Source organism: Microchirus variegatus (genome assembly GCF_963457635.1).
Source record: "Microchirus variegatus genome assembly, chromosome: 14".
NCBI classification, from domain to species: domain Eukaryota; kingdom Metazoa; phylum Chordata; class Actinopteri; order Pleuronectiformes; family Soleidae; genus Microchirus; species Microchirus variegatus.
Genome location: NC_139815.1, coordinates 54275 through 80909, shown reverse-complemented (window position 1 = coordinate 80909; position 26635 = coordinate 54275). Strand labels below are relative to the sequence as shown.

The window sequence follows — 26635 nt, the reverse complement described above, 5'->3', positions numbered from 1 at the left end:
TTGGGCAAAATTATAATTTTTAGCTCTTGGGGGGAAAGGGGAGCTGCTGGTTTACTGCCTCATTGCATACGTTTATATACGTAAATCAGTGTGAACAGAGGATTTCAAACCGCAAAGTCAAAAGATCACATTCTAGAACTTAATGATTTAATGATCTGTGGGTCAACATCTCTTCTGTTTCGTGATGTAAAATAAAATAGCTGATTTTCCCTAACCCTAACCATAAAACACCTTAAAATGCCCATTATGTGACTGTGTAAACGGATGTAGGTCCCCACAACATTAGTAATACCTACACACACTGGCTGAGGCATTTTGCACATTTTAAAAATCTAGATTTTTTTTCTAGATTAAACAACTGAAACTAAAACGTGTTTGGATGTGACAATCAGGTATCACGTTATTCCGACCCTCTGCCATCACCATGGCAACCTTTTATTACCACTACAAACCATATGAGGGCGATAAGGTGCAGGAAGTGTAGTTAAATCACTCACAATTAGTCTTATCCTCATTATAAATCACACTCACTTGTGTCTGATATCTCAGTCTACTTTATTAGCACATGATTACGCACTATAGACAGCTGAATTTATCTGCAATTCAGTTAGTTTTGCTTTGTTCATGGTAGTTTTTATGTATTGCTCTTTTTTCATTTTTTCATTTTGTCGTTTTTATTTTGATTTCAGTTAACTAAATTATGTATAACACAGTTTTAGTTTTTAGTTTTTGTCAACTATAATAACCCTGGTTGGAGGTGGGTGTGTAGCTCGCAACCCCCCCCCCCCCCCAATTATTGGCTCCACATTTCTTCGCAGCGCCCCTGAGAAGAAGCGAGAGCCGTCTGAGGAGCAGGAGGCAAAGGTCGACGCTGTCGTCGTCGTCGTGGTTCCTGTTGGTTTCGTTTAGCTCTTTGGGGACACTTGATACCTTCACAAGAATGTGCTGTTTTCAGAGGGGCGGAGACAAGACCGTGTCTCGCATCCATGGCGAGAGCAGCAGCAGCAGTAACAGCAGCAGCAGAAGAGCAGCAGTAACAGCAGCAGCAGCAGCAGCAGCAGCTTCAGCCTCATTGACTCCACAATAGCGAACACAAACGCACTCTCTCGGCTCTTCTAACCCACAATGGCTTCGTGTTTCTCGGTCACACGCAGCTCGGTGGGCGTTTGTTTTTCCGCACCGCTGAACTAACGAAGAACCGCACACCGTTGCGAAAAAGTGACACACGGGGACACGGAAACAAGTGACCCGCCTAACATAGTAGGAAGTGAGGGCGGCAGGAGGGAACACCGCAGGGTGGCGCTAACACGGATACGAAGCGGATTTTCCTGCGGCTGAACGTCTGAAAACAGGGACAAACCGCCGCGGCTGTTTCCCCCCGCGGGGCGGCGATGAAAAGTGGACAGTCCGGTTTGTGTTCTTCTTCATCCGCTTCCAGACTTCCATGGGACAAAGTGTGATCTCTGACACATTAACCGGGCGCTTCGTGAGCGCGGAGCCGCGTAAAAGGCTGTGTATGTCGTAACAGCTTCTCACCCCTGAAACCATCATCATCATGAGGTCCAGCGAGGAGACCGAGGGCTTTGACGGCGAGGCCTCCAACACGTCCATGATCTCCGGGGCCAACAGCCCATACCAGCCCACCACCGAGCCCGTGCACTCGCGGAACGTGTTCGGCGGGATAAGGTGCGACGTGGAGTATCTCAAGTCTCACTTTGGGATCCTGAAGGTGGTTGAAGTGGTGAGTGTTTGACCGCGAGCACGCGTTTACTGTCATGTTCACACATGTGCGGCAACCATTGAAGTGACTTAAGATGATGATGACGCATCATCATCATCATCATCAGCCACCAAGCTGTTAGATCAGTGGTTCTCAAAGTGTTGATACCTGAGGCCAATTTAGGAACCCAACATTGACTGAGGGTCGCCAAAGGAAAAACTACAGAAATAAATCCCATTTGTAATCATTTTAATGACCAGATTGCAGTTCTACAGTTTAGCGTTAAGTAATATAAGCGTTAATATAAAGTAATTTAAGCGTTAATGTAATAACGCTTTATAATTTACTGGGTAATTACCCAGTATTTTGGCCATTGTTCTTACCTTCTAATTACAGGTTAATACCAAGTAACACATTTCTGTTACCATATATTTACTGGGTAAATAGCTAGTAATTGGGGGCTGTAGCTACCTGCTTATTACCAGCTTATAACACAATAATACACTAAAATTCACCATATAGAAACCAGGTAAATACCCAGTATTTTTGTTTACACTTATTGGTCTGTATCCAGTAATGTCCAATAAACATTTAACAAGCTTAGTAGCTCCTGGATTAAAACTATCAACTGTTATTCACTGCGGGCCGACAGAAATGTTTCTGCGGGCCGCCATTGGCCCCCGGGCTGCACTTTGAGAACCAATGTGTTAGTAGATGAACTATTACAGGATCCTTTCTCTTACTTGTGTCCCTGAAGTGAACATGACATGAAAAAGTACACGATAACAGAAAAGATCCTGCTTTATCCACAGTGATGCCATTAACAGTCGGCTCATCATCAAGTTTCAAGGTGCTCATTTTTAGGGATGCTGATATAATCAGTGTGATATTGTTTTTTATAGACTGAATAGTCTGATACCTACTTGACTTTTATGCTAACCCTCACCAACCTTTGTTTATTTGTTTTACATGGAAGAAAATGTATCTGCATCAGCTGTGACATGAGCATACAAAATATTATTATTATTCCCAATATATGGGGATATTGACAAAAGGTCAGATAATATTAAAGGTGCATTATGTAATAAATGATAAAATCCTCCTAATATGTCACAGAGACTCAGGAATAATGTTCATATAACAAACTGAACTCACCAACAACAACAGTACAGACAAAATATTTGCTTTAAAAAAATATTTTACAGACTGCAAATCATGTTTATGTTTTGAAATCATGTTTTGACATGTGGCGCCACCTACCGCCGTCTACCAATCGTTGCATCATTGTAGAGTCTCAGCTGCAGAGAAACCACGGGTTTCCATTTACGTCAGAAAAAGTAACCTAAAAGACCTCGGTATTTTGAATTTGAATGTAGTAACCATTTTTGGCCACATTCTTACATATGGCACCTTTAACTGATTGAGTTCACTGAAAGGCATAGATACTTCTTGCAAAGACAGAAAAGCTATAGATACAGATGCCAAAACACCAATAAAAACGAAGAAAGATAAAATTCAGACACATAATCCGCAAAAGCACTCTTGTAAAAATGGGATTTAAGGGGTTTTAAAGCAGTATTGCCAAATACTTTTCCTCAAAAAGGTTGTTTCAGAGAGGGTGACCTAACTAATAAAAAGCTCCATCGTTCTTGTACCTCTGATAATTGTGGCGTGACAGGCAATATTTATGACAGTTTTAATCACATGTGACTATAGATCCAAGAACTACTGTTCTCAGATCAGCCATGCACAATTTACCAATATTATTTTGAAGAATATCTTTAGACTTCTAGCAAACGTCAGTACTTTTGGACAAAAAAAGGGCACAGTTTTTTCTTGTCAGGGTTTATGTGGAACCACTGCACCTAAACCAGATGTCTGAACTGGGAGAAGAGGCAACAATAAAGCCAAAGCGAGCGCTCCCAAAAGCTCTGACGATTCAACAGAGGAGGAAATATCTATCAAGCCACAGCCATTTCTCTTCTTCTGCTGCCAAAATAGTCAGACACAGGCCCTGCACACTCAAACACTCCAAGGAGTGAGTCCACAACAGTCAAAGCTCAGGGATTTAGTCGAGGAAACCAGCAATTACCTCCAACAACATTTGTCGGTCACACAATGGAACTTACAGAAAAGTACAGATGTATTTGTCCTCTTCTCTTATGCTTACATTTTGAGGAATATTTTTTGCTGAGTTTCTCTGTGAGACGAGCAGTTAAGCCCAATTTATACTCCTGCGTAAAGTGCTCTGCGTAGCTACGCAGAGTCCTCTGCGTCGACGCAGAACCTGTCGAAGAGCCTCTGCGTCGTCTCCGGGTGCACGGAATATTTTTTAAGTGTCCATCACTCCGTCAAGGGACTACGGAGACGGCAAGAGCTGTGATTGGTCCTCAGGACAGGCCGAGCTAAGCTGCTCTGTGCCGGCTCTCAGTGCGCTCCGGGCGTCCTGACAGAGGCGGAGCTGATCCCCGCCGATAACGCCGCTGCCGAACTATAAATACGTCATATCTTAACACACACAGCACATGTTTAGACTCTAAATGGCCAATTTCTCGCCTCAAATTATCTTAAAACTGCGTTCCGTGACACAGAAAAGTGAGAAACGGCCACTTTTTCAACAACAACAGTCTTTCTCTCTCTTTCTTTCTCGGACGCCATTGCTCACTGTAGCCAGAAGCACAACAACCTTGCGCAGCGATCCCTACTGATCGGGCGGGAAATTGCAGCGAGTGTCCGTCACCACGACGCAGAAGTATAAATGCTCGAGGCGTCTCCGTGGTGACGCAGACGGATAACGCATACGCAGTCTGAGAAGTATAATGTGGCCTTTAGTCTGTGAACACATACCTGTCATGTTTACCTCGGTCAGTGTATGTGGGAAGTTATCTTGAGAAGGCCATCTGTCACTGGTGTGGGAGTAATATAGGAGTATGTAATAACTGACAACATCCATATTCATGTGTGCTTGTTTTCAGGCTTTACCAATCTACTTGTTCAGCATTGTTTTATCTGCACACACACACACACACACACACACACACACACACCCACACACCCACACACCCACACACACACACACACACACACACACACACACACACACACACACACACACACACACACACACACACACACAGAACATGCTAAATGAAACCTGCACACAATATCACTCAGGCACTGATGCAAATTGAATGCAAATGCTGGAATAACACACTCGATCACATGCTGATTGTAGTATCATGCAAATTTACAGGCACACTTTGTAGAACAATGATGGTCTATATGTGTGTGTGTGAACTTATTTCTGTACTTGGAGGTTTATTTAAAAAAATTTAAAAAACACAACACCGATATGTACAAAATGGAAAACATTTCCTATCGACTGTTTCAAATCTAATGTTTACCTTTTCTATGTACTTAAATGGTCGGTGCAGCTTTTATTCCGACTTTCCGGTTTGAGCAAGTGGTATCTCACACTTACAGTCTGCACAAGGACAGGACTAATGAAAGTCATTCCTGTTTACATTTAGTGTCTATAACTATAACACGCTCGTCTGGCTCTCGAGTCGTTTCTCTCTGTGTCAGCTGAGATTTTAATGTTGAACTTTTTTTTTAGAATTAAGCGAATCTCAATCTGTAAATATCAGCGATGCACAATGTTATCGGCACAACATCGGTATCGACAAAGATTGGCTTTAAACACGCCAGATATGACTAATAACTAATACGGTAGACTGAATGGGTTGGTACCCTCTTGAATTCTGCTCTCTCCAACAATTATTTTTCATGCTAGTTTATATTGTTCATTCAATAATTTATATCTGCATTTACTGCTATACGAGTATGCAAAATTATCATTTTGATTTCACAACACAAGAGACTAAATGCCCTCTGCAGCTGCGTGCAAGGAAAACGTCTTTATCAGTATCTGCAATCGGCCCCGAGCAATCCTGATATATTAGATAAATCCAATATCGTGGACATCCCTCCATGCTAAGGAGGAGCTTGGCTTGTTATCGTTTTATTGGGATTGTTAAGTTTATGAATTGTGGTTGGATGAGTCACGGACACATTATCAAATGTACATTATCAAATGTGCTTTTGTCATTTCCGTTGACCGACTTGGGACCTGAGCACCAGTTACATGGCTGCCAGCAGGGATTAGCGTGCTGCGCTAGTGGAAAAGGGGCTATAGCCACTTGACAGGAAGCTCACAAAATCTCAGAAAAATCACTGGTTTAATCTATGTTTGCTGCTTCATCACACCTTTTGACAGCCTTTCCCATGAGGAAATTTGAAGTTTGTAAACCCCTTACTGTCCCACATTGAAGTCCATAGGCAAACAATTTAGTGTTTATTTTGCAGAGACACAGGATCTGCTCGGCTCATTTGACCAAAGGATTTCAAACTTGAAAGTCACAAAAAAAAAAATCACATTTGAACTTAACAATGGAGGCAGCAGTGGATTAACAACTCCTGGATTTTCTCGATTGGCTTTGGTATGCATAGAGTTTTCTTACATGTCACACATTTCAACATTCATTGAATTCCAGCTTGAAATGTATTTCAACTGCTCGGCTGAAATGGCAAAAATGACAAGAAGAAAGTGTTTAAAAAAAAAGAGTCACAAGCCATTATGAATCACAAGAAAACAGGAATAACCAACAACACTGAGTTGTTCATTATTGTGGCTGAAAGGGCAGGAGTCATGTGTTCTTGATAAATCATCTGTGCACACAAATCAGTTGCACGGAGGTGGAGACCATGCAGAACAGACTGGTTCAGTCCAGCACATGCTTCTTAAATGATCCAATCATCTATTGTATGAAATACAGCTACATGTAAAGGCGACATAAATGCCTCACCTACCTCTCCTTTGTCCGTACTTCCTTACAACTCAACGAGGAAGTGTTTTCAATATTATCTCCACACCCAGACCCTGTTTGTACTCGGGAGGTAATTTATTAGGTCACAACATTTTCATTGACCCCCCTTTCGGTTTTTTGACCGAGTACAGCTTTGTTTTTCGTCTGTGCATGCGAGGGTTCTTGTGTGTCCGACTGTAACAGAATGGTCGAGACATCAGAGAACGGAAACGCAGTCAGTTTGTCATTCCATGGATGAGTGAAGGCACAGGTTGGTGTTTGACCCTGTACTCGGCAAACAAGAACCTCCTGTAGGATGTGAGCTTTGTCAAGAGGTGTGTCCGCCCTGGCTGTGGGTTTGCGTTTGTGTTTTTCCTTGCTGTGCCTGGGTCAACAATGACCTTCGCCTCATGCTGCTTTACACTGTGAGGAATTTGATACATTAGGTCCTGACAAAACATCAATCAAGCGATCTGGTTTCCCAACAAGTCCTACACCTCCATTGTTAACAACAATCAGGCTTGCCTTACGACTGAGAACAGTACCTTTACTTGGTTATCGATTAATCTGGTGATTATTTTCTCGATTCATCGATGAGTCGTTTGGTCCATTAAATGTCAGAAAATGTTCAAAAACGTCGATCAGTGTCTGTCAAACCTGGAAATTACGTTGTTCTTGAATGTCTTGTCCGCAAACTAAAATGATTCAGTTTTAATGATTTCTTTATGTGGAGCAAAGAAATGAAGAAAATCAGAAATCTTGTTTTAATCATGAAAAATGCTTCAAACTCATTATCAATTATGAAAATACGATGATTGCAGATTAATTTAGTAAACGATTAATAATCGATTCATTGATTAATTGTTTCCGCTCTAGTTGTACCGATGCAATGACAACAAACCTGACACAACAGACAACAAAGGAGGACATCCAGCAGCTCTTTATTCCTGCTCGGTTTGTGGCTGTTTGTCTCAACGAACCGTCAATCTGCGGGCGTCGAGCAAACACCAGTCTACGGGGAACCATTTTGCTCTGGTGCCCCAAGGGAAGGGTGCCAAAGAATGGAACGGTTGGTGCTAGTTATTTTGGTACTATTGCTAATGGAAACGCAAAAAAATAGGTACCATACTGTACCAAAAACGAACTGTTCCACTCAGTGGAAACACGGCATAAGTGGTGGAAAAATCCAGGTATTTACCCTCTGCCGACTGGAAACCTATCAAGAGAGTTGTTAAGTTAAACCAACAACTCTGACCTAGTTTCAGATGGCTAGTTTCACCTGAGTCAAGGTGTGAAAGACGGCCATTAGGAGTCGGGCGAGACGGAGTCTGCTATTGTGAGGGTGAAACGTTTTACGATCATGGATTTCTACGCCTCTGTTTCTCTGCAAAAATCCAGCTGGTACCTACACAAAACGACGGCGTTGAATTCGGGTCAGTTTGATGTTTATTGCAGAAACGTTGACATGACGCTGCTACAGCTCAACGAGCAGAGGGAGTGAGCAGTGGACATGAAGTAAGACATGAAGTGCAGCTTCTGATGTGACTGCACACAAGCTGCATCTGTCAGACACTGGCTCAGTCAGGATTAAGATAATCCTACTCACGATGTCTATCAACAAAACCATTTTAACGAATTGTTCTTAAGAATTCCCCATTGAAACTATCCATAACATTGTGAAACTGAAACTGGAAGTGAAGTCATAATGAACTTCCAGTCAGATATGTTGATATATTTCTCAGGCCTGTCATTAGCCTTATTATATATTTGAAAGACAAAAGCTGCCATGACAGATTTTGGTCGTAGCAAACACAAAAACAGCCTGTGCACTCATGGAAGAGCTGCTGTAAGAGCATGTTGTGGTTAAAATATTATGATGAGCTGCTTTTTGTTCTGTAATGAAGTTACCAGACGCTCCTGAATGTCGGCGAGCACTTCCTGCTCCGAGGGACACTGTGTGCTCCGTCCTCCGCTGGTTGGAACATTACTTATTCAGAGCTTGTGGGGAGACACAAAGACAACAAGACTGTTGTCCATACATGAGTGTGTGTGGGGAGACATGGATGCCGTTGCTGTTGCCTGTTCATTCCCTCTGGGGTGAAATATAACCTGAAATTCTGGCCACATTTTCCATCACATAGATGCTGTGGGCTGCTGCTGCTGAAGCATGTTCAGCACTTTTGGTCATTTCTTTATTCTTGAAGTCCCAAACTACGGGTGGAGCAGCGCATTGTGGTGTCTAGTCTCTGCAGTTAGGTCACCCTATATTGTCTGTACGCAACAGATGGTCTATAAGGAGAGTAACTGAGTCCGAGAGGAAGTCATTAGGGATGAGCCGATACAATACTGAGCTGGTAAAAAAAAATCACTGGATTGAATATCTGACTGGAAAAAGTCGAGCGTGACGTCATGTTTTACGCTAAAATTAGCATTAATTTACGTTAATAAGTAACGCTAAACTTTAAAAACAGAGGCGCACATACGCAGTACACAGGCACGCTGGTTATTTTGTGCTGCTCTTTTTCGTTTATTAAACAGACCGCTCCATTTCGACTGAAGGCATGTTAACAAGGCTAAAGGAGCTAACGCCGCTAACAGAGCTAACTGGTAAACGGTGCCTGGACAGCTGCCCACAGCCATCTCAGCACTACTATTTATTTATTTAAAATGGGACATTTTATATCGATTCTCAATCGTAAACAATGATAATTGTGATTCTTATGTGAATCGATTTCTTGGCGCACCCCTACAATCCAATAAATATCAATAAAAATCAGCAACAGTGTTTTAGCTGAGTCATGTTGAGGGCTGTTTATCTTCTTTATTATTATTTGTTACAGTTGTGTGTCTTTATCTCTTGAAATGGCGAGTACACATTTGCTGTTGACACAACAAAGTGGTATCCTGCCATCCCTACTAATAATGGACATAATCCCAAAGATAAGAATGCTTATTCACGTGGAAGTGCATGTCCTTGTGCATGTCCTTATGCATTCGTGGGAAAGCATGTTGTGTCTGGTTGAAGGTTAGCATGAAATCATTAATTGCAGCATTATTCAATGCAGTGCCGTATGTTTTTTTCGCAGCCTCCTCCCCTGACACCTGCTACAAAGGGACTTGGGGTAGAGAGCAATATTCTGTCTTCAAGAGCCATGACATCATTGATTAGCCCAATCAGCCTCTACTATTGTTTAGGGTGTAACCGCTCTGGCTGTGTTACAGGCACAGATGGACTGCTCTCCATCCAACAGCTATATATTTAACAAATGAGGCAGCAACAGCTGCATAAACCCAAGCTTTCGTCTTAGCAATGGTCAGACGGAGTGGATTTGTTTCTTTGTCATGTCTTTGCTGTAGCCTATCACAGGCAATCTGATTACTTTGTTGGATCACACAGCAGATATGTTAGCTTTAGGCTGCCTCAGGCAGGAAGAAGAGACAATCAGAGTTCTCCACAGACATAGAACAACATAAAACAACACTGTACTTTTGAGGATAAATATAGTTGCTTATTGAGCTGCTGCTCAAGAGAAATGAGATACAACTGGACTGGATTTGGATTAAGATCAGCTGAATATTCATGTTGGGTTTAACAAACAATCCTTTTCTCAAATCGGCGTTTCCCAAAACCTCGAATGTCTCGGGAAGGGAACATGTAGATTCATGGATTATTTAAATAGTTGGACACTAATTTGTCAATTATTAGCTTAATTGGCAACAGTTGTCATTTCCTGTCCAAAGATGGTCTGCTACTGTGTTTCCATCATGAAATGGTTTGGTACAGTACAGTTTGGAATGGTAAAGCTCTGTTTGACTGAGAATAGTATCTTTAGTAGGCCGGGTGTGAACTGTACCCGATGTCCAAGCTCCATAGGACCAATTCCAATTCCTATCTTAACCCTCAAGCTCAACCCTTAATCTTAACTGGCCTCAAAACCAAGTGTTGAGGGTTATTTTGTCACTTAGAAATGGGACACCCCTTAAATGCAGATACGTCTTCAGACTGTAGGGGGCAGAATAACGCGAAAGCTGCGTCCAGTCTGTCAACTCCAAAAAAGAAGAAGAAGAAGAAGACATTTACGTCAGGATTATTTATTCTGATGCGTTTGTCAGTCAAGTTATTAGGTTGTCAGTTAGTTATAAGATGATACTCATACAAATATTCAGCTGACAGTTACCACACACCACGACTTATTGAAAAGTAAACCACACCGGCCGACTATTGACAAAAGATGGTCAAATAAAAATAAATGTTAGGCAACAATGACGTCAGTAATCCATAATATGGGCCTAAACTAAGATCATTTTTATATCTCTATTAACAAAGAAAATACTTCATTTGTAGCGTACTCTGCTTTCGACGCCATCTTTCTTATGTGAAAACACGCAATGCATTCTGGGTAGCCCTTGCTCCCAAGGGTGGTCTCGGAAAATCTCAATATTGAGGGAGATACAGCCCTTAAACTTGACCCTCAACTTAATTTTTCTGAGAATCGGGACAGAACTTGTACCAGAGGGAATTTTTGAGATTGAGGATTAAGATTGAGGGTTAAGCAAGGAATTGGAATTCACCAATAGTGTGACGTCATCTCGCTTTAATGGCAATGAACGACAACATTGAACACGATAAAACAGACAATGGCTGTTTGTTGGCGTCTTCGTCTTCTTCCTCGTGGTCCTCTTTCAAATGGCCTCTTCTCCGATGTTTTATTGTGGCCTAATCAACTTGGATGGAGTCGGTCTATCTCCACCCTGACTTTACCGTACCATTTCACTCCGATACCCTCAAGGGAAGGGTTTCCAAAATGGAACAGTATGGGCAGGTTATTTTGGTACTTTTTTCCAAATAAAAAGCATACTGTACTGAACCGAACCGAACCATTCCACTTCGTGGAAACAAAGCTTTTGTGTTTCTTGTCCTGCCTGTAAATACAAGGTAGACATTTTGAAACTGTGCCTCTTCCATCTTAAATGAATGAAGGTTATATTGAACTCATTCAAAGACACGAACGTAGTGGTTTACAGCTCTTACTCCAGCTCCAGGACTCCTTCACGCAGCATTTATATCACACAATAATAGTATTGAGGGTTATGGAACAAATGTGCTCTCTTATGGTTTCTGTCGATGCAGTTAACGTCTGTGACCTTGATTTCTCTCTATTATCACAAACATTTAACAACATTTCAAGTCATTAAAGCGACTTGAATCAGTGAGAGGAGGTGGAGGTGATAATGAAGTAGCACCTGTTTATGCAGCGTGTTAGAAGCATTAAGTCACCTTTTACTGTTTTAAATGTTGTTAGTATTGCAGTGTATCACAGAAAACTAACAAATACACTATTGTGCATTGTCAGCATAATATTTTAACACACAGACTATGATGACACACACTTTGTTTTTGTGTGTCTTCACGCCTCTGAATATTAGATTTCAAGGAACGTCCGGGTGGGACATTGAACCTGCGAGCTGTGGTAAAGTACTTTAACAAACTGTGATTAAGAACTTTGAACTGTGCAGGGCATCATTACACTTCTCAGTGTACATCCTGCTGGAAATTAGAAGAGAAGAAGAAGAAGAGGAGTTAGAAGAACCTTCAGAAAATGTTTGCAAATGCAAAGAGAGAGAAAGGACAAACTTCTGCTGTTTGCATGAACATTTTTTACATTTTATGCAACCAAAGACGTGAATAGAGAGCGAAACAAAGAAAAGACACATTGAATGGCGCTTTAAAGCCCAAGTACATAGTCAGACAAAGAGTTAAAAAAGTTAAAAGCATTAGGGATGCACCGATCCACCTTTTTTCACTTCCGATCCGATCCCGATATCTGACTTTAGATAGCTGCAGATACTCCGATACTATTCCGATATGGATGCTCTGTTTGCTTTAATATTATTATCATTGTTTTTGTCATCATTTTGATTATAAGGCTTTAATAAACTCCTTTATACAGCCAAGCGTGATATGTACCACTTTTACAACGTTTACAGCGACTTTACAGACCCCTGGCGACACTCAAAGCAGCGCACACATAAACGGAGTCACAGACGAGCCGTGAATGTTCAATCTCCAAACACAACGCGATGCCGCCGTTTTAAATAAATAAATAGCGTCTCCGTGTTAATCATTGATTTCACCGGACATTTTGGCTGGGGATATTTTTTTTCGCCAGCTAAATTCACGTGACAACAGCCATAAACGGCATATATACCGGCTAACGTGAACCCTGGCTTGGAGGAGTGTGATTTTCATTGTTTTTATGCCGCTGTCAGAACTGTTCTCCTCAGCGAGCAGGTGTTTACAACGGTGACGGCTGGGATTACGTTGGCTCGGCTGCTGGTTGCGGAGCTGAACTTCCTGGTTAACTACTGGTCAATCATGCTCGCCTGCTAGCTGGCTGTAAACTGTGGAATGGATTTCCTGAACGGAGTCGTGCATCATTACTCCTGTCTCATCGAGACACGCCTCAGTTCAGGAAAGCCATTCCACTTTTTGCAGCCAGCTAACAGAGCATTCAGTGAATCACTTGTGGAGACATTTCAGCAGACACGCACACACAGATGGATCGGTAATTTCCGATCCATCTGTACAGATTTCCGATCCGTCAATTACGTCTGTATCGGAACCCGATACCGATACTGGATCGGATCGGCCCCATCCCTAAAAAGCATAGGAAATTTGGCCATGACTTTTTTTGACCTTGTAATTTATTCTTTCATCTTTCAATTCAAATCTAACATTATGCAATGTATGAACTTTTAAAGGGACACTGTGTAGTATTTATGGGTTTATATAACCCAAAATCCACTTTTTTATACATATTATGTGCTCCTGCATTGTCTAGTCACTGTATAATAGTTTTTGTTTCATTTTTCGTAGTGTTTCAAAAAGTCATGTAAAATAACATGGTCACGGGCCGCGGTTGCATAGTCACTGTTAGCAGAGAGACGCCATGTTTCTACAGGAGCCTGTAAGGACAAACGCGAGAGAACAAAACAAGCGTCTCTTTACTTGTAGCTGAAGTCCCGCCTCCTCTCTCTCCACTTCGTCTGCTACGGCCGTGGTAGCTCCGCCCTCTCCCTCACCTCACGAACCTCATCTGCTGACACGGAGAAAGACGACGAGGACGACATTTGACCAGCTGAGGATACCGTAGCGCTCAGGGAAGGGAGGGGGTGAGCAGAGGAGCAGTTTGTTGTTGTAAATGTCAGCCTCTCCTCTAGATGGCACTATAAACTACTTACTTCACCTTTAATACAAAATGCTAAATGACTCCCTTCTGTGTTTAAACTGGTTCTGAGACTCATGAGATTGGCTCCCTGTATATAGTCTCTATCTGGTCCATTCTTTGGACCGTCACTTCATCTATACCTCAATGATCTTCTTCCCTCTCCCCTCAGGTCCTGTCACTCATCGCGTTCATCTGCATAGAGACCATCATGATGTGCTCTCCTTGCGGCGGAGTCTACTTCTTCGAGTTTGTCAGCTGCAGTGCCTTCGTGGTGACGGGAGTCCTCCTCCTGATCTTCACTCTCAACCTGCACACCAAGGTCCCCCACGTCAACTGGAGCCTCACGGTACGTACAGGGACGAACGCGTGAGACAAGAACACACACGTTAGAGATTTGACGGCTTCCTACCTTGACTTGTGAAGTTCTTGGAAAAACAGGACGTAGTTGTAAAAGTATCTTCTAGATTTTTAGGGCTTTCAAACTTGCAACACTGAAGACCCCAACATCAGGAAGTGGTATTTAGTGGTGTTAGTGACCACATTACTGTTGAAGTCTTTTGAATTCACACGACACTGCAAAACTGAATTTTAGTCATAAGTTTCAATAACTGTAGTTAAAAGTATATTTTAGGACTGTAAGTAGATTTTGGAATTTACGTAGAATTTAGAATTATAACTATTAGCTTTTGAATTTTGAGCCCAGTTCAGTGCAGGAAGTAAACGACCTTATTCATATCTGTGTTAAATAGCTCTGTATTCTGACAGCTATCACTGATCTAGAGTGTTTGCTCAGTGTTTAAGCCTCAAGTATCTGCAAGTACATTTAGCAAAAAAAACAAAACAACATTACTGAAAGCACTCGGAGATCCCTGCCGTTAACGTGCCCAGCACCATCTATAGTATGTGTTTAGTGAACTGCACAAGCTCTTATTTTACAGTTGGTTCAGTTTGACATGAAGTATATGAGAGTAACTGGACAGTGATACGACAGCGATACGACAGCGATGCACTCGTCATCTAATGTAATGGAAATATCTGACAATGCTAAACTGTTTTTCCTCCATCTCAGTGACAGACTCTTCCCCTTTGCCACAGTAAGGCGAGACATTGTTTTGAAACTGTTTTCATATCAAAAACACTTCCTCTTTATCTTCCTGATCTGACTCAGAGAACAGTTGTTCATCTAAAGCAGAAGTGTTAATTCGTGTGTCTGTAGTCTGGATATTTAATTTCATGAATGAACACTTCCTGGTATGGGGCAGGAAGTGAAGCCTCCCATAATAATACTGAGGCATTATGCTAATTTGCTCTCCACAGACGCTCACATTTGCTGTATTGGACGCAGCATGTTTTTTTGTACGCAAAATAAATAATTAACAAACAATTTTGGAGCAGATTACAAAAAAATGTTCTTGAGGCCCAGTGTGAGTTTGAACATAAAGTGTCAGCTTCACCACCAGGATAATGCATTTTCAGCTGGAAGCGAATTAGCTTGTGGGTGTTCTCCAGTAGACACTGGTTGTGATTACACACAGCGACTGGTATTTTGAGAAGTGGAAAAAATGGTTTTCCACTGTATTTCCAGGAGCCGCACAGCTTCACAGTATGGATCATACAGTAACCCAGAAGATGTTGAGCCACAATGTTCAAACACAACCATAGATCAGATTACTGGTGCAGTATTCCAGCTCAAACATGGAGAGAGCATTTTAAATGAACTGTGTCATAGATGTTCTCTTCTACAACTTACTATACCAGATACCTGTGATCAAGAAGAGTCTTAAGAACCTTTAAGCTCAAGTTGACGGTAGTTTCCAGCAACACCAAGCGGCCGAAGATTAGTATATTCACATTTGGTATAAAAGAAAAAGAATGTTGTATTTGTTGTATACAAATTCAGTTTTTATGACACAAAACTGTTCTCATGTTCATGATTGTAAAGGCCACATTATACTTCTCCGACTGCATAATGCGTTATCCGACCGTGGTGACGGATACGTGCTGCAATTTCCCGCCCGATCAGTAGGGGTCGCTGCGCAAGGTTGTTGTGCTTCTGGCTACAGTGAGCAATGGCGTCCGAGAGAGAAAGAGGGAGAAAGACTGTTGTTGTTGAAACAGTGGCCGTTTGTCACTTTTCTGTGTCACGGAACGCAGTTTTAAGATCATTTGAGGCGAGAAATTGTCCATTTAGAGTCTAAACATGTGCTGTGTGTGTTAAGATATGACGTATTTATAGTTTGGCAGCGACGTTATCGGCGGTGATCAGCTCCGCCTCTGTGGACGCTCGGTGCTCAATGTGAGCCGGCACAGAGCAGCTTCATCGGCCTGTCCTGAGGACCAATCACAGCTCTTGCCGTCTCCGTTGTCCCTTGACGGAGTGATGGACACTTAAAAAATATTTCGTGAAGTCTGAGACGACGCAGAGGCTCTTCGACGGACTCTCCGTCGACGCAGAGGACTCTGCGTAACCTACGCAGAGCACTTTACGCAGAAGTATAAATTGAGATTTAGGCTGTCCACGTTAAAACGAGTCTAGGTGAATCTGCAAAAGCTTCATATTGTATTGGAGCCCTGAAATGCTGTTTTTTTTTGGAAAGTTTTGGGAAAACGATGTTGTGTATCTCGCTCGTTACTGTTCCGCTCCTCTTGTGTTTGGAGATTGTTTGGTCCATTTGCTTCACGTTAAGTTTACATTTCCTTTCCTCCTCCTTGGCTTTTCTGCATCGTGTCTCTGTTTCTGTGATTGTGCATGTTGTAAAACATCAACAGGGTTTTGTGTTTTGAGACATTTTACTGAACCAACGCCGTGTTTACGAATAACTTTTTCAAGACGACAAAAGAAAAAGCTTGTTGACATATTTGTTCCTCGGGCCTAAACTGTAGTATCGCACTGAAGAGTGGTTGCTCTCCACAGTGGAGGCTCTACCTCATGCTGTTTATGTCAAGTTCAAAGCTGCTCTCGTCAAACTGGGGCCTCCAGGGAATGTCGGCATGAGTAAGCACTTCAACCAGTGTTAACCAGCTGTTAGCGCCCTCTGCTGTCTCCCTCTATTCCCACCTACTGTACTGTTGTACCGAGCTGTTTTATAATGCAGTCTCAAAAGGAGGTTGTGATTGCACAGCTATGTGCTATGAGATTCCATCTGCTCCACTTCATCATCTATGATGACTTTGGCAGGCGCTGAAGGGGAAACACAGGTCCTGACCCCCCCCCCCCCCCCCAACTCCCACTGCTGTTAAGCTGCTTGGTTTCAGTGATTTAGTTCAACTTTAGGGTTTAATTTGAACGAGTGAGCTTGTTTTCCACAACAGAGAGGACAGACAGACGAGGACAGACTGCTCTGATTAACCACAGCCAAAGAGCTGTTGGCTACGCTCAGGAGGCTCTGGGGCAAAAATGGGACAACACGCAAACTGCAATAGTCAGACAGAGGCCCCAGTCAGGACTATCGTCCTACTCACAATCAACATTATCATCAAACAACTTAACTTAACATCATGTTAACTTACATTTTGTTTTGTAAGGTGTTGGTGTTAATACCAGAAAAGCTACTCCTTTTGAAAACCACCCTCTTGTCATAACTTCCTGTTCAATCGTTATGCTGCATGCTTATTGGCTCACTGACACTGATGAGATAATATTAACCCTTAGTGCTCACGTGGCATGGATCTGTGACGTATTTCAACATTTCACAAATTCAATCCGATTTTCTACAGATTGAGTACTTTTTGCTCAGGTGTGATTATATAGTTGGTGAAAATATATACATTTTTTCATCAGATTGCCTATAGTTTGTGCTGAAAATAAGGATACAAGACACTATAATGCACATTCTTATAGCCTCTGTATAAACTGTACATTCTAACATAGTAATGGAAAAAGGCAGCTAATGGCAAATAATGCATTTTAAATAAATAAACAAGCAACACAAACCCTGGCGGGCTGCCAGGCTTATAATACACTGGAAACCCTGGATTACTAAATTAATCATCAACTATTTTGATAATCAGTAATTGGTTTGAAGCTTTTTTTCATTATTAAAACAAGATTTCTGATTGTTTTAGCTTCTTAAATTTCTTAATTTTCTTTGCTCCACATAACAAAGAAATCATTAAAACTGAATCATTTTGGTTTGTGGACAAAACAATACATTCAAGAACATCATCATTTCCAGATTTGACAAACACTGATCAACATTTTTTAACATTTTCTGACATTTTATGGACCAAACGATTCATCGAGAAAATTTGCTCGATCCGCCAGGGCAAATATCAAAATGTTATTAACAAATGAAGGCACTCTAAAGTAAACAGTACCTGCCAGAATCACTAACCAGGCGTCGCTTCATGATGTCTCCTTGTGGAGACGCTGCTCAAATGAAAACCTGGCTGCAAAAGAGGGAGTTTACAGCGCTAAAGCTACGTTAAGCGATGCTCCATCCACGTTGAATACATAGACTTTATGCACTTTGTTAGAATCCTGTGCTTTTAACTTTTCACGGACGCTTTGTTTTCTTCATTTCCACAGACATCGTGATGTATGGCTATATCATTGCAATATATTGATTATCACAGAATTTTTGTATCGCGATACTGTTGGTATCGTGGACTATGTATCGCCTATCAACAACAGGATCAAGACACTTGTTCTCACAATATCGTGTAATTGACTCATCCCTAACTACTAACTAATAAAGGTGTACATTCTCTACAATAGCATCTGTTTTGGACCAGTGTGTACGCTGATATTGTAGGTATGAGTCGATACGATACTCAGATACCGAGATACCGGTCAATATCACTGGTTTGGATATAGAGAAATGTAGAGATAAACAGGACAGATAAAAAAAAGTCAGATAAAATCTAAAAATACTATATGTCAGACATGAAATAGTGGTATTGTGCCATCCCTATTCCATTACAGCAAGAAAAAAGGCAAGGCTTTAACACAGAAGGATGTTCTCGTACTGTTTGTGTCTGTGCGTACGTGAATCCATTCTTATTCTGCTTGAGTCCATTTATTCTGCTGGTGATGGCCCACATCTCTCTTTCTGAATCTGCTCACACACAGCTGAGGCTTGTGGTTATTATTAGCCATTGACATCAATCTATCAACAGCTCAGACTGGGAACCACTTTACTCATCCTGTATTTACTGAACATACTTATTGGAATCCAATAAAAGTCCTCTTGGGTTTGACAGATGAAACGAATCAACCAAGCACATAAAAGGACCTGAAATACTCGATGACCGTCCTTTGTTTGTGTTTCAAAAAGAGTCAGACAGAGACGTAGAGCCACATGAAGCCTTCTGACCCCCGTGTGAGTCACTACAACTGTCCTGGGCATAGGCTTCATAGTTGTTGTGCTGCATCCTCCAGGGTTTCCATAGATGCAGCCCTATGAGGATTAGTAGTCTATTCTTGAGAGCAAAACAATCTAGAGCAGCACACAGAAATACTGTTTGGATGCTAGCAACAGGAAGTGCAGAACAAGCTTCCTCTTTCTGTGCATAAGCAAGAAATGAAAACCAAAATAAAGTAGTTGCTGCTGGTCCAGAACTCTTGTACCAAGTACAGTACGTTCCAACGAGTGGAACCCCCCGGCATCCCCCGGTTTTATTTTGTATTTGATATGAAGTAATGGTGCTCACCCTGACCCAGGTGCTGTAAAATAGATATGCACTCCTTGTCTATTTTATTTTGTAGAGTATTTGGGATGAGCTAGTGATGCTCAAGTTATATCTGGTTGCACTTCACCTCAATGATGTGTATTTCAAACACATTTCATTAAATGCCAAATAGGAGGTGCACACATCGGCAGCTCCACAATCAGCCATGTGATACACTGTAGACCGTTATGACCAAATAACACATTGACACGGAATCGTCTGCAGAAATGTTTCTAGGAAAAATGTTACTATAGTTGCTAAGTAACAGAAACCACAAACTACTGTCCTTGGGTAAAAGTTTCATTGTTAATAAATCCCTAAGAGTATCAGCTTCAAGCCGTAACTTGCTTTATTTGCTAACAAATTATGAGTCTTTATATATTTGTTTGAACTTAAGTTTTTGGAAAAACGGTAATAGTAATAGTATTATTTTCTATGTTAGTTGAGGTTTTTGTTTATATCAATGACATTTGTTTCTCTCTTTCTATATTTTTAAGCTAAAGTTTTAAGACGATAAATGACTGTTGTTTCCTTTAATATTGTGTCCATTGATATAATTGATATGCACCTTTGATTGTCTTTATTGGATATTAAAGGAAACTAATGTTTACTGTCAAAAACAATACATTACAAGTGCATAGATCCATGGAGCTTTTGTCCTTTTAAATACAGTACAGTAAAGTCTGAAGATTCAGTGGATGTGGCTGCATAACTCATCTTTTTTATTATCAAAATATATATATAGTATTGATTTTAATTTATTTATAATGGTTTAATGTTAAATTTTAATGTGTTCATGCTTGTACACAAAATACAAATACACAACTTTCTGCTTTATTTTTATGTTGAACATTAAACTGATTTGATTAATTTGTCATCAAGTGGTAAAGTGTGTGCTTTAGAGCGGCATTAAATAATTATTGCTTGATGACAGGAGACAATGGTGACAATAATGGCCTTCAAAAAAACATGATATATCCTCTGATAATGTGGCAGAGAGAGACATTTTGCTTCCCTGTTGACGCTGCTCCACTGCAGACCCTCGCTTTTCCTCTTCTGGTGGAGACTTTTTTTCAGGGGTCCTGGGGCTTTTTAGGTTTGGTAACGTTCAGCGTTTCTGACCCAGAGTTGCAGCTGCTGTGTACTGGCAAGTGTTACCAGCTGTGTTATTGATGCAACAGACCAGAACACCAAACCAAAACATAAAAAGGCTTTGCTACCCACAAGTCAACATTCTTCTTTTTTTTTTTACATCCTGGATGCACTTTTCTTTTTCTTTTTTTTTTAAATCAGTGAAGCCAATTTTCCTTAATCTATGATGACATCATGGCTATTTCTTACATGTCTTCTTACATATAGCAAGACCAGTTTTATTCAGAGCTCTGTCGTTCACCAGAGACGGAGAGAGAGAATCGTCAAGAGAGACAGTGGTTTGTTCCAGTGTACGTGTGTGCAATTTATGTTTGTGCTGACCTGGTTAAAACATGGTATGTGTGGGAAAGTCAAGAAAAAGAGACCTGAAGTGACTGGAGCTCTAAGAGGGAATGTGAAAGAAAACCTTTCTGCTCATGAGAAGCATGTGACAGACAGACAGACAGAAGAGTGTTGTGAATATTCAGTTTAACCTGTTCAACCAGTCTGTGTGTGTGTGTGTGTGTGTGTGTGTGTGTGTGTGTGTGTGTGTGTGTGTGTGTGTGTGTGTGTGTGTGTGTGTCAGCAGGTGGTGTCACGTGTACATAAGAATGACTGAATGAGCCTGTTGAGCGAGTGAGAGTGTGATGGATGATTTCACCTGAAGGTGAGAGGATGATGACGCAGGTGTACATTGACCATGTGGTGTCATGGTTCCGTAGTAATGTGTTAATGTTTAAACCACAGGATCTGTTATATTGTCACTGTGTGTGTGTGTTTGAGCCTCGTGTGTCATAATAAGGGACCCATGTCTGCCATGATCACGATCACGTATCCGATCACGAGGGCCGTGCCCCAGACATTCACTTCATTGTTAACCCTTTCCTAACCAATGGAAAAGCTGAGTCAAATACTGAAGATAAGTATTTCATTCTTTCTCTGTGTAAACAGATCAGTGAGAGTGTTTTCATATCCAAGATACCTCTGTTTTACCGTCTCATTCTCAGTTTTGCTTTGAGAGAAAGTTTATGCAAACTAATAGAAAGTTTTTGCACTCTGATTGATCGTTTTTGCTCTCTAACAGAGTTTTGCGGTCTTATTGATAATAGTTTTTGCATGATAATAGAACGTTTTTGCACTCTGATTGATAGTTTTTGCACTTTAATAAAAAGTTTTTGCACTCTGATTGATCGTTTTCGCTCTCTAACAGAGTTTTGCAGTCTTATTGATAATAGTTTTTGCACTATAATTGAAAGTTTTTGCACTCTGATTGATAGTTTTTGCACTATAATTGAAAGTTTTTGCACTCTGATTGATAGTTTTTGCTCTCTAACAGAGTTTTGCAGTCTTATTGATAATAGTTTTTGCACAATAATAGAACGTTTTTGCACTCTGATTGATAGTTTTTGCACTTTAATAAAAAGTTTTTGCACTCTGATTGATAGTTTTCGCTCTCTAACAGAGTTTTGCAGTCTTATTGATAATAGTTTTTGCACAATAATAGAACGTTTTGGCACTCTGATTGATAGTTTTTGCACTATAATAGAAAGTGTTTACACTGGTAGTTTTTGCACGATAATAAAACGTTTTAGCACTCTGATTGATAGTTTTTCACTATAATAAAAAGTGTTTGCACTCTGATAGTTTTTGCACGATAATAGAAAGTTTTTGCACTCTGATTGATAGTTTTTGTACGATAATAGAAAGTGTTTACACTCTGATAGTTTTTGCACTATAATTGAAAGTTTTTGCACTCTGATTGATAGTTTTTGCTCTCTAACAGAGTTTTGCAGTCTTATTGATAATAGTTGTTGCACTCTAATAGAGATTTTTTGAATTCTAATAGAACGTTTATGCAAACAAATGGAGAGTTTTCTGGAGTCTAAACTCCAGGGCACGAGAGCTACTCGTGTTACGCTAACAGTAGCAGCCAATGAGGTGCATTCAATGACCCTGGTAAATTTCATGAGGGCTAAATGCTTGCTGCTGCTGCCACCTTGTGATAGTAGATGCACCACTTCTCAGTTACAGCCAAAATCACAATTATTTTGATCTTGATTCTTTGTCTTTCCTTTATTGATCACCCAGAGTAAGATCATCTGCCTCCATCTTGTCTCGTCCCTTGTGTCTTGTCATTTTGATCTGGATTATTTATGATTTTTAATTTGAAATAGGGGTAATTTACTTTAATCCCAGTGTTAACTGTTAACCTCAAGGTTGTACAAAATCTTTAGGGCACAGTGTTTGTTTTTGATAAACTCTATTTTCTTGATAAACTCCAGGAGATGCTAATGTGCTTTTGTTTTTCATGCATGAATGTCTTGTCAGTTTGATATAGATAGATGTGTTCAGATTAAGCGCTCTGTAGCTCAGTGATAAGAGCGCTGCTCTTGTAAAGCAGCGGTCGTGAGGTCAATCCTCACTGGAGCCTCAGACTCTCTCTCTCTGCTCAAGGGCAAATTTTCTTAATATCCCGTTGGGATCAATAAAGTATTTTTATCTACATTCTGTGAAACAAGGTCATTTTGACCTTACATGCATCTGAATGTTTTTGTGGAAAATCTCCTTCTTGCATCTCTGGAAACAACATGAATTTAGAGTCAACGATAACTCGCAACAAATAAGAATTTGTGCACTGATTATGAGCAGTTTTTGGACAAAGAAATAACTGTGTTGTAAAAATAATAATAATAATAAAATGAAAAGTGATGACACTTCTTATACATATTATACATCTTATGATTCTCGTTCTTTTACTCTGTGATAATGTGAGCAAATTTCCTGCAGCTCGACAGTTTGGAGGAAAAAATAAAAGCAGGTTTAAAAGGATTAAATTGTAGTTTTCTGTTGCATCAAACACTGAAAACACCCGAGTGAACAGAGAACAAGGGCTGCAAATAATGATTACTTTCATAATTGATTAATGGATTAGTAGATTGGTTTGGTCCAGAAAATGTTGGGAAATATTGATCTGTGTTTTTCAGTTTAAATGATGCAAGTAAACTTGAAAATATTCACATATAAGAAGCGAGAAAATCTTAAAACGTGTTATAATTATTGTAATAACACTTGATGGATTATTATTATTATTGTATTATTTATTTGTAGTTTATTTATTTAAAAAGGGACAGTTTATCAACATTTCCAATTCAACCCTAAAACGTCGTCTCAGATCTACCAGAGTACCACGAGTCAACAATACATACAATAATACATTAATACAATACAGGTGTTAGAATGCTATAATAACACAATTACTGTACTATCTCCAATAGTCTTATCAAGAAGCAGCACAAAGATATGGTAGGTTAGTTATTCTTGATTGCAAGTTTGGTTCATTTTAGTCTCATATTTTAAGTTTAGTTTTAAAAACAGAATTTGCCATTTCTGTTAATTCAACAGGAAGTCTATTTTAATAGTTCTAACCCTTTACTGAGAAGTAACTTGCCCCAACTACAACACAGTCTCCTCCTCCTCCAGTCGATTATAAAAATAGTTGCCAATTCTTTAAGTAAATGATTAAGTAAGAAGCCTTATTATAAACTGACTTAAATAGAAGCCAGAATGTTGTGTTTTTAGGACTGAAACTCTTCTCCTCTGCTGCTACAGATGTGGAACATAATAATAAACGCTGTGTGTCTTCTTCCTGTAGGACCTGATCAACACGGCTGCCAGCACTTTCTTTTTTGTCCTGTCATCTCTGGTGTTGGCCTGCATGAACCACAACACTGGAGCTGAAATAGCAGCAGTGGTGAGTCGTCAAATCCAAGCACTTTGTTTTTCTTCCTTATATTATAGTCGATCGAGGAATTTCTAAGAGACGTGCATTTTTTGAATCCCTATTTTAGCCTCTTTATATAAACGTCTTCCTGTGTACGTCACCTGTGTGCACAGATCTTTGGCTTCCTGGTGACGGCTGTGTACGCAGTAAACACCTTCCTGGCCGTGCGGAAATGGCGCCTGGGCAACGGCTCTCAGCGAGCGCCGCAGAGCAACGACTACATGAGAGCTCGCACTGCGTCTCGTGGAGAAATGGAGGCGCGACCTGAGCTGGCGTGAGAAAAGACTTCAGAGACGGACTCTACCACTACAACTCTGCCGTCGCAGGTCTCGCCACACACTTTTGACTTTCTCATCGCTCCACTCTGGCTGTTCAGTCACTGACTAAATCTTTCATTTCATAGCCTCACAGGTGAGCTCTGGTAAACTCTTCATCCTTTACACACCAGGATGACTCTTCCACAAAGAGCCAGCAGCAGAGGTTGACTTTTCCCCCCCGACACGTGCATCAGCTGCTGCTCTGATGAGGCCGTGGATGTTTTTGTGTTTCACTGTGAATGCAGCAAAGTAGAATCAGAGGATCAGGCTTTTGTACAGTTGGCTTCTATCACGCTGCTCTTTATCAAGTCTATGGTCGTATAGTCGGAAACAAACCAGCAGGAACATGGATGCACCTTTATCTTCTGCTTCTATCTGTGACCAAGGCTGAGATTTTAGTCCAATTATTATTCTACACATGCCTTTAACGTGACCTCTCGTGCCCTATGAGAAACCATGAGGTGTGTTTGTATGAGGTACTGACGTCTTATCAACACTAGAGCTGCAACTAACAATTATTTTAAGAATCCATTAATCGATTGGTCCATAAAATGTCAGAAAATGTTAAAAGAAACATTGATCAGTGTTCGTCAAACCTGGAAATGACGATGTTCTCGAATGTCTTGTTTGTCCACAAACCAAAATGATTCAGTTTTAATGATTTCTTTGCAAAGAAACAAAGACAATGTTCACATTTAAGAAGCTGAAACAAGCAGAAATCTTGTTTTAATCATGAAAAAATCTTCAAACTGATGAATCGATTATCAAAATAACTGACGATGAATTCAGTTTCAGCTCTAATCAACGCTGACCTGATCTGCAGACTAATGTTCACCACTCTAACTCACCGTCTTCTCGTCCAGCAGGAAACAAGAGATTGTAAACTGCTCATCACACCAAACTCCATAGAGAAAATCAACAGTTTGATGATCCACTGTTACAATAACAATGTAACAAGTAACAATATGTTATCGTCTGACGTCGGTGTTTGAAATCTTTGTTCCAATTCACACAAAGTTAACAAAATGAGGCAGAAGCAGAACCAACAGCTCCTGTCTCCTTTTTTTTCCTATGGACTTTGGTGCAGAGCGATCGCTTTACAGACTTTTTATTTCCTATTGGAAAAGGTTAAGAAATGTGGTGATATGACGCCAATGGTGTTAGTAATTTGTCAAATATCATATACAGACACACTTGAAAAAAACTTAACTGTCCCTTTAAGATCAGCAACAGAACAGGGTCATTGACTGCTATAAATACAGGAAGTACAACATAAATTACAACACAACCTGATAACATGTGTTTTTAATGAGACCAAAGGTTCTTTTTCTTTTTTTTTAGTATTATTAACAGCTTGTTTGTGACCAATCAAAAATACTACATTTTAGGGATATTTGTGTGAAGTCAACACTGTGAACTTGGAGGAGGAGGTTATAGAATAATATTTATCACACGCTTTTGAAGGTAAATGAGAAGTTATTAGTTAAACGAGACTCATTTTGGAAAACAAATGAGGAAACACTCATGAGATGGAAGCTCTCAGTCTGTACTGCACCTCAGGAGTGACTCATCACAGCCTACATGTAAAACATGCTTCTATGCTTTTTATTTACAGTCTGTGCTTATCAAAGCAGTTATGTGTGTGTTTATTTTGTTGTTGAATCATATCTGATAATCCTGATTTTCGACTCATATCGGATCGATACTGAACCTGTGTATTGTATCAGACGTCCGTAGTATCGACACACTCCTTCTCTACTATCTTAACAATGATATACATGATCTCACAGGGCGCCTCAGCCTGAACAACTGTATGACGCCTTCTTCATGTCTTCAGTGATACTAGATCGGTGATTATGGAGAATGATGTTTTCAATGGAAATTAAATTAAAGGAAAAAGAAGTAAATTCAGGTGAAGTCAG

At 40.5% G+C, this 26635-nt stretch overlaps 1 protein-coding gene across 3 annotated transcripts; it reads left to right on the top strand.

Annotated features, from left to right (window-relative positions):
• Positions 1 to 1347: 1347 nt before the first annotated feature.
• cmtm4 (CKLF-like MARVEL transmembrane domain containing 4) lies at positions 1348 to 25394 on the top strand. Of its 3 annotated transcripts, none has more exons than XM_083900848.1 (5): positions 1348 to 1741; positions 13984 to 14160; positions 24268 to 24366; positions 24510 to 24722; positions 24808 to 25394. In XM_083900848.1, the coding sequence occupies exons 1-4, from the start codon at positions 1556 to 1558 to the stop codon at positions 24672 to 24674; spliced, it is 627 nt and encodes a 208-aa protein (XP_083756974.1). In that variant the 5' UTR covers positions 1348 to 1555; the 3' UTR covers positions 24675 to 24722; positions 24808 to 25394. The 3 variants fall into 3 exon arrangements, with proteins under 3 accessions (XP_083756974.1, XP_083756973.1, XP_083756972.1); XM_083900847.1 differs by having other exon boundaries at positions 24800 to 25394; XM_083900846.1 differs by having other exon boundaries at positions 24510 to 25394.
• The last annotated feature ends 1241 nt before the right edge of the window (positions 25395 to 26635 follow it).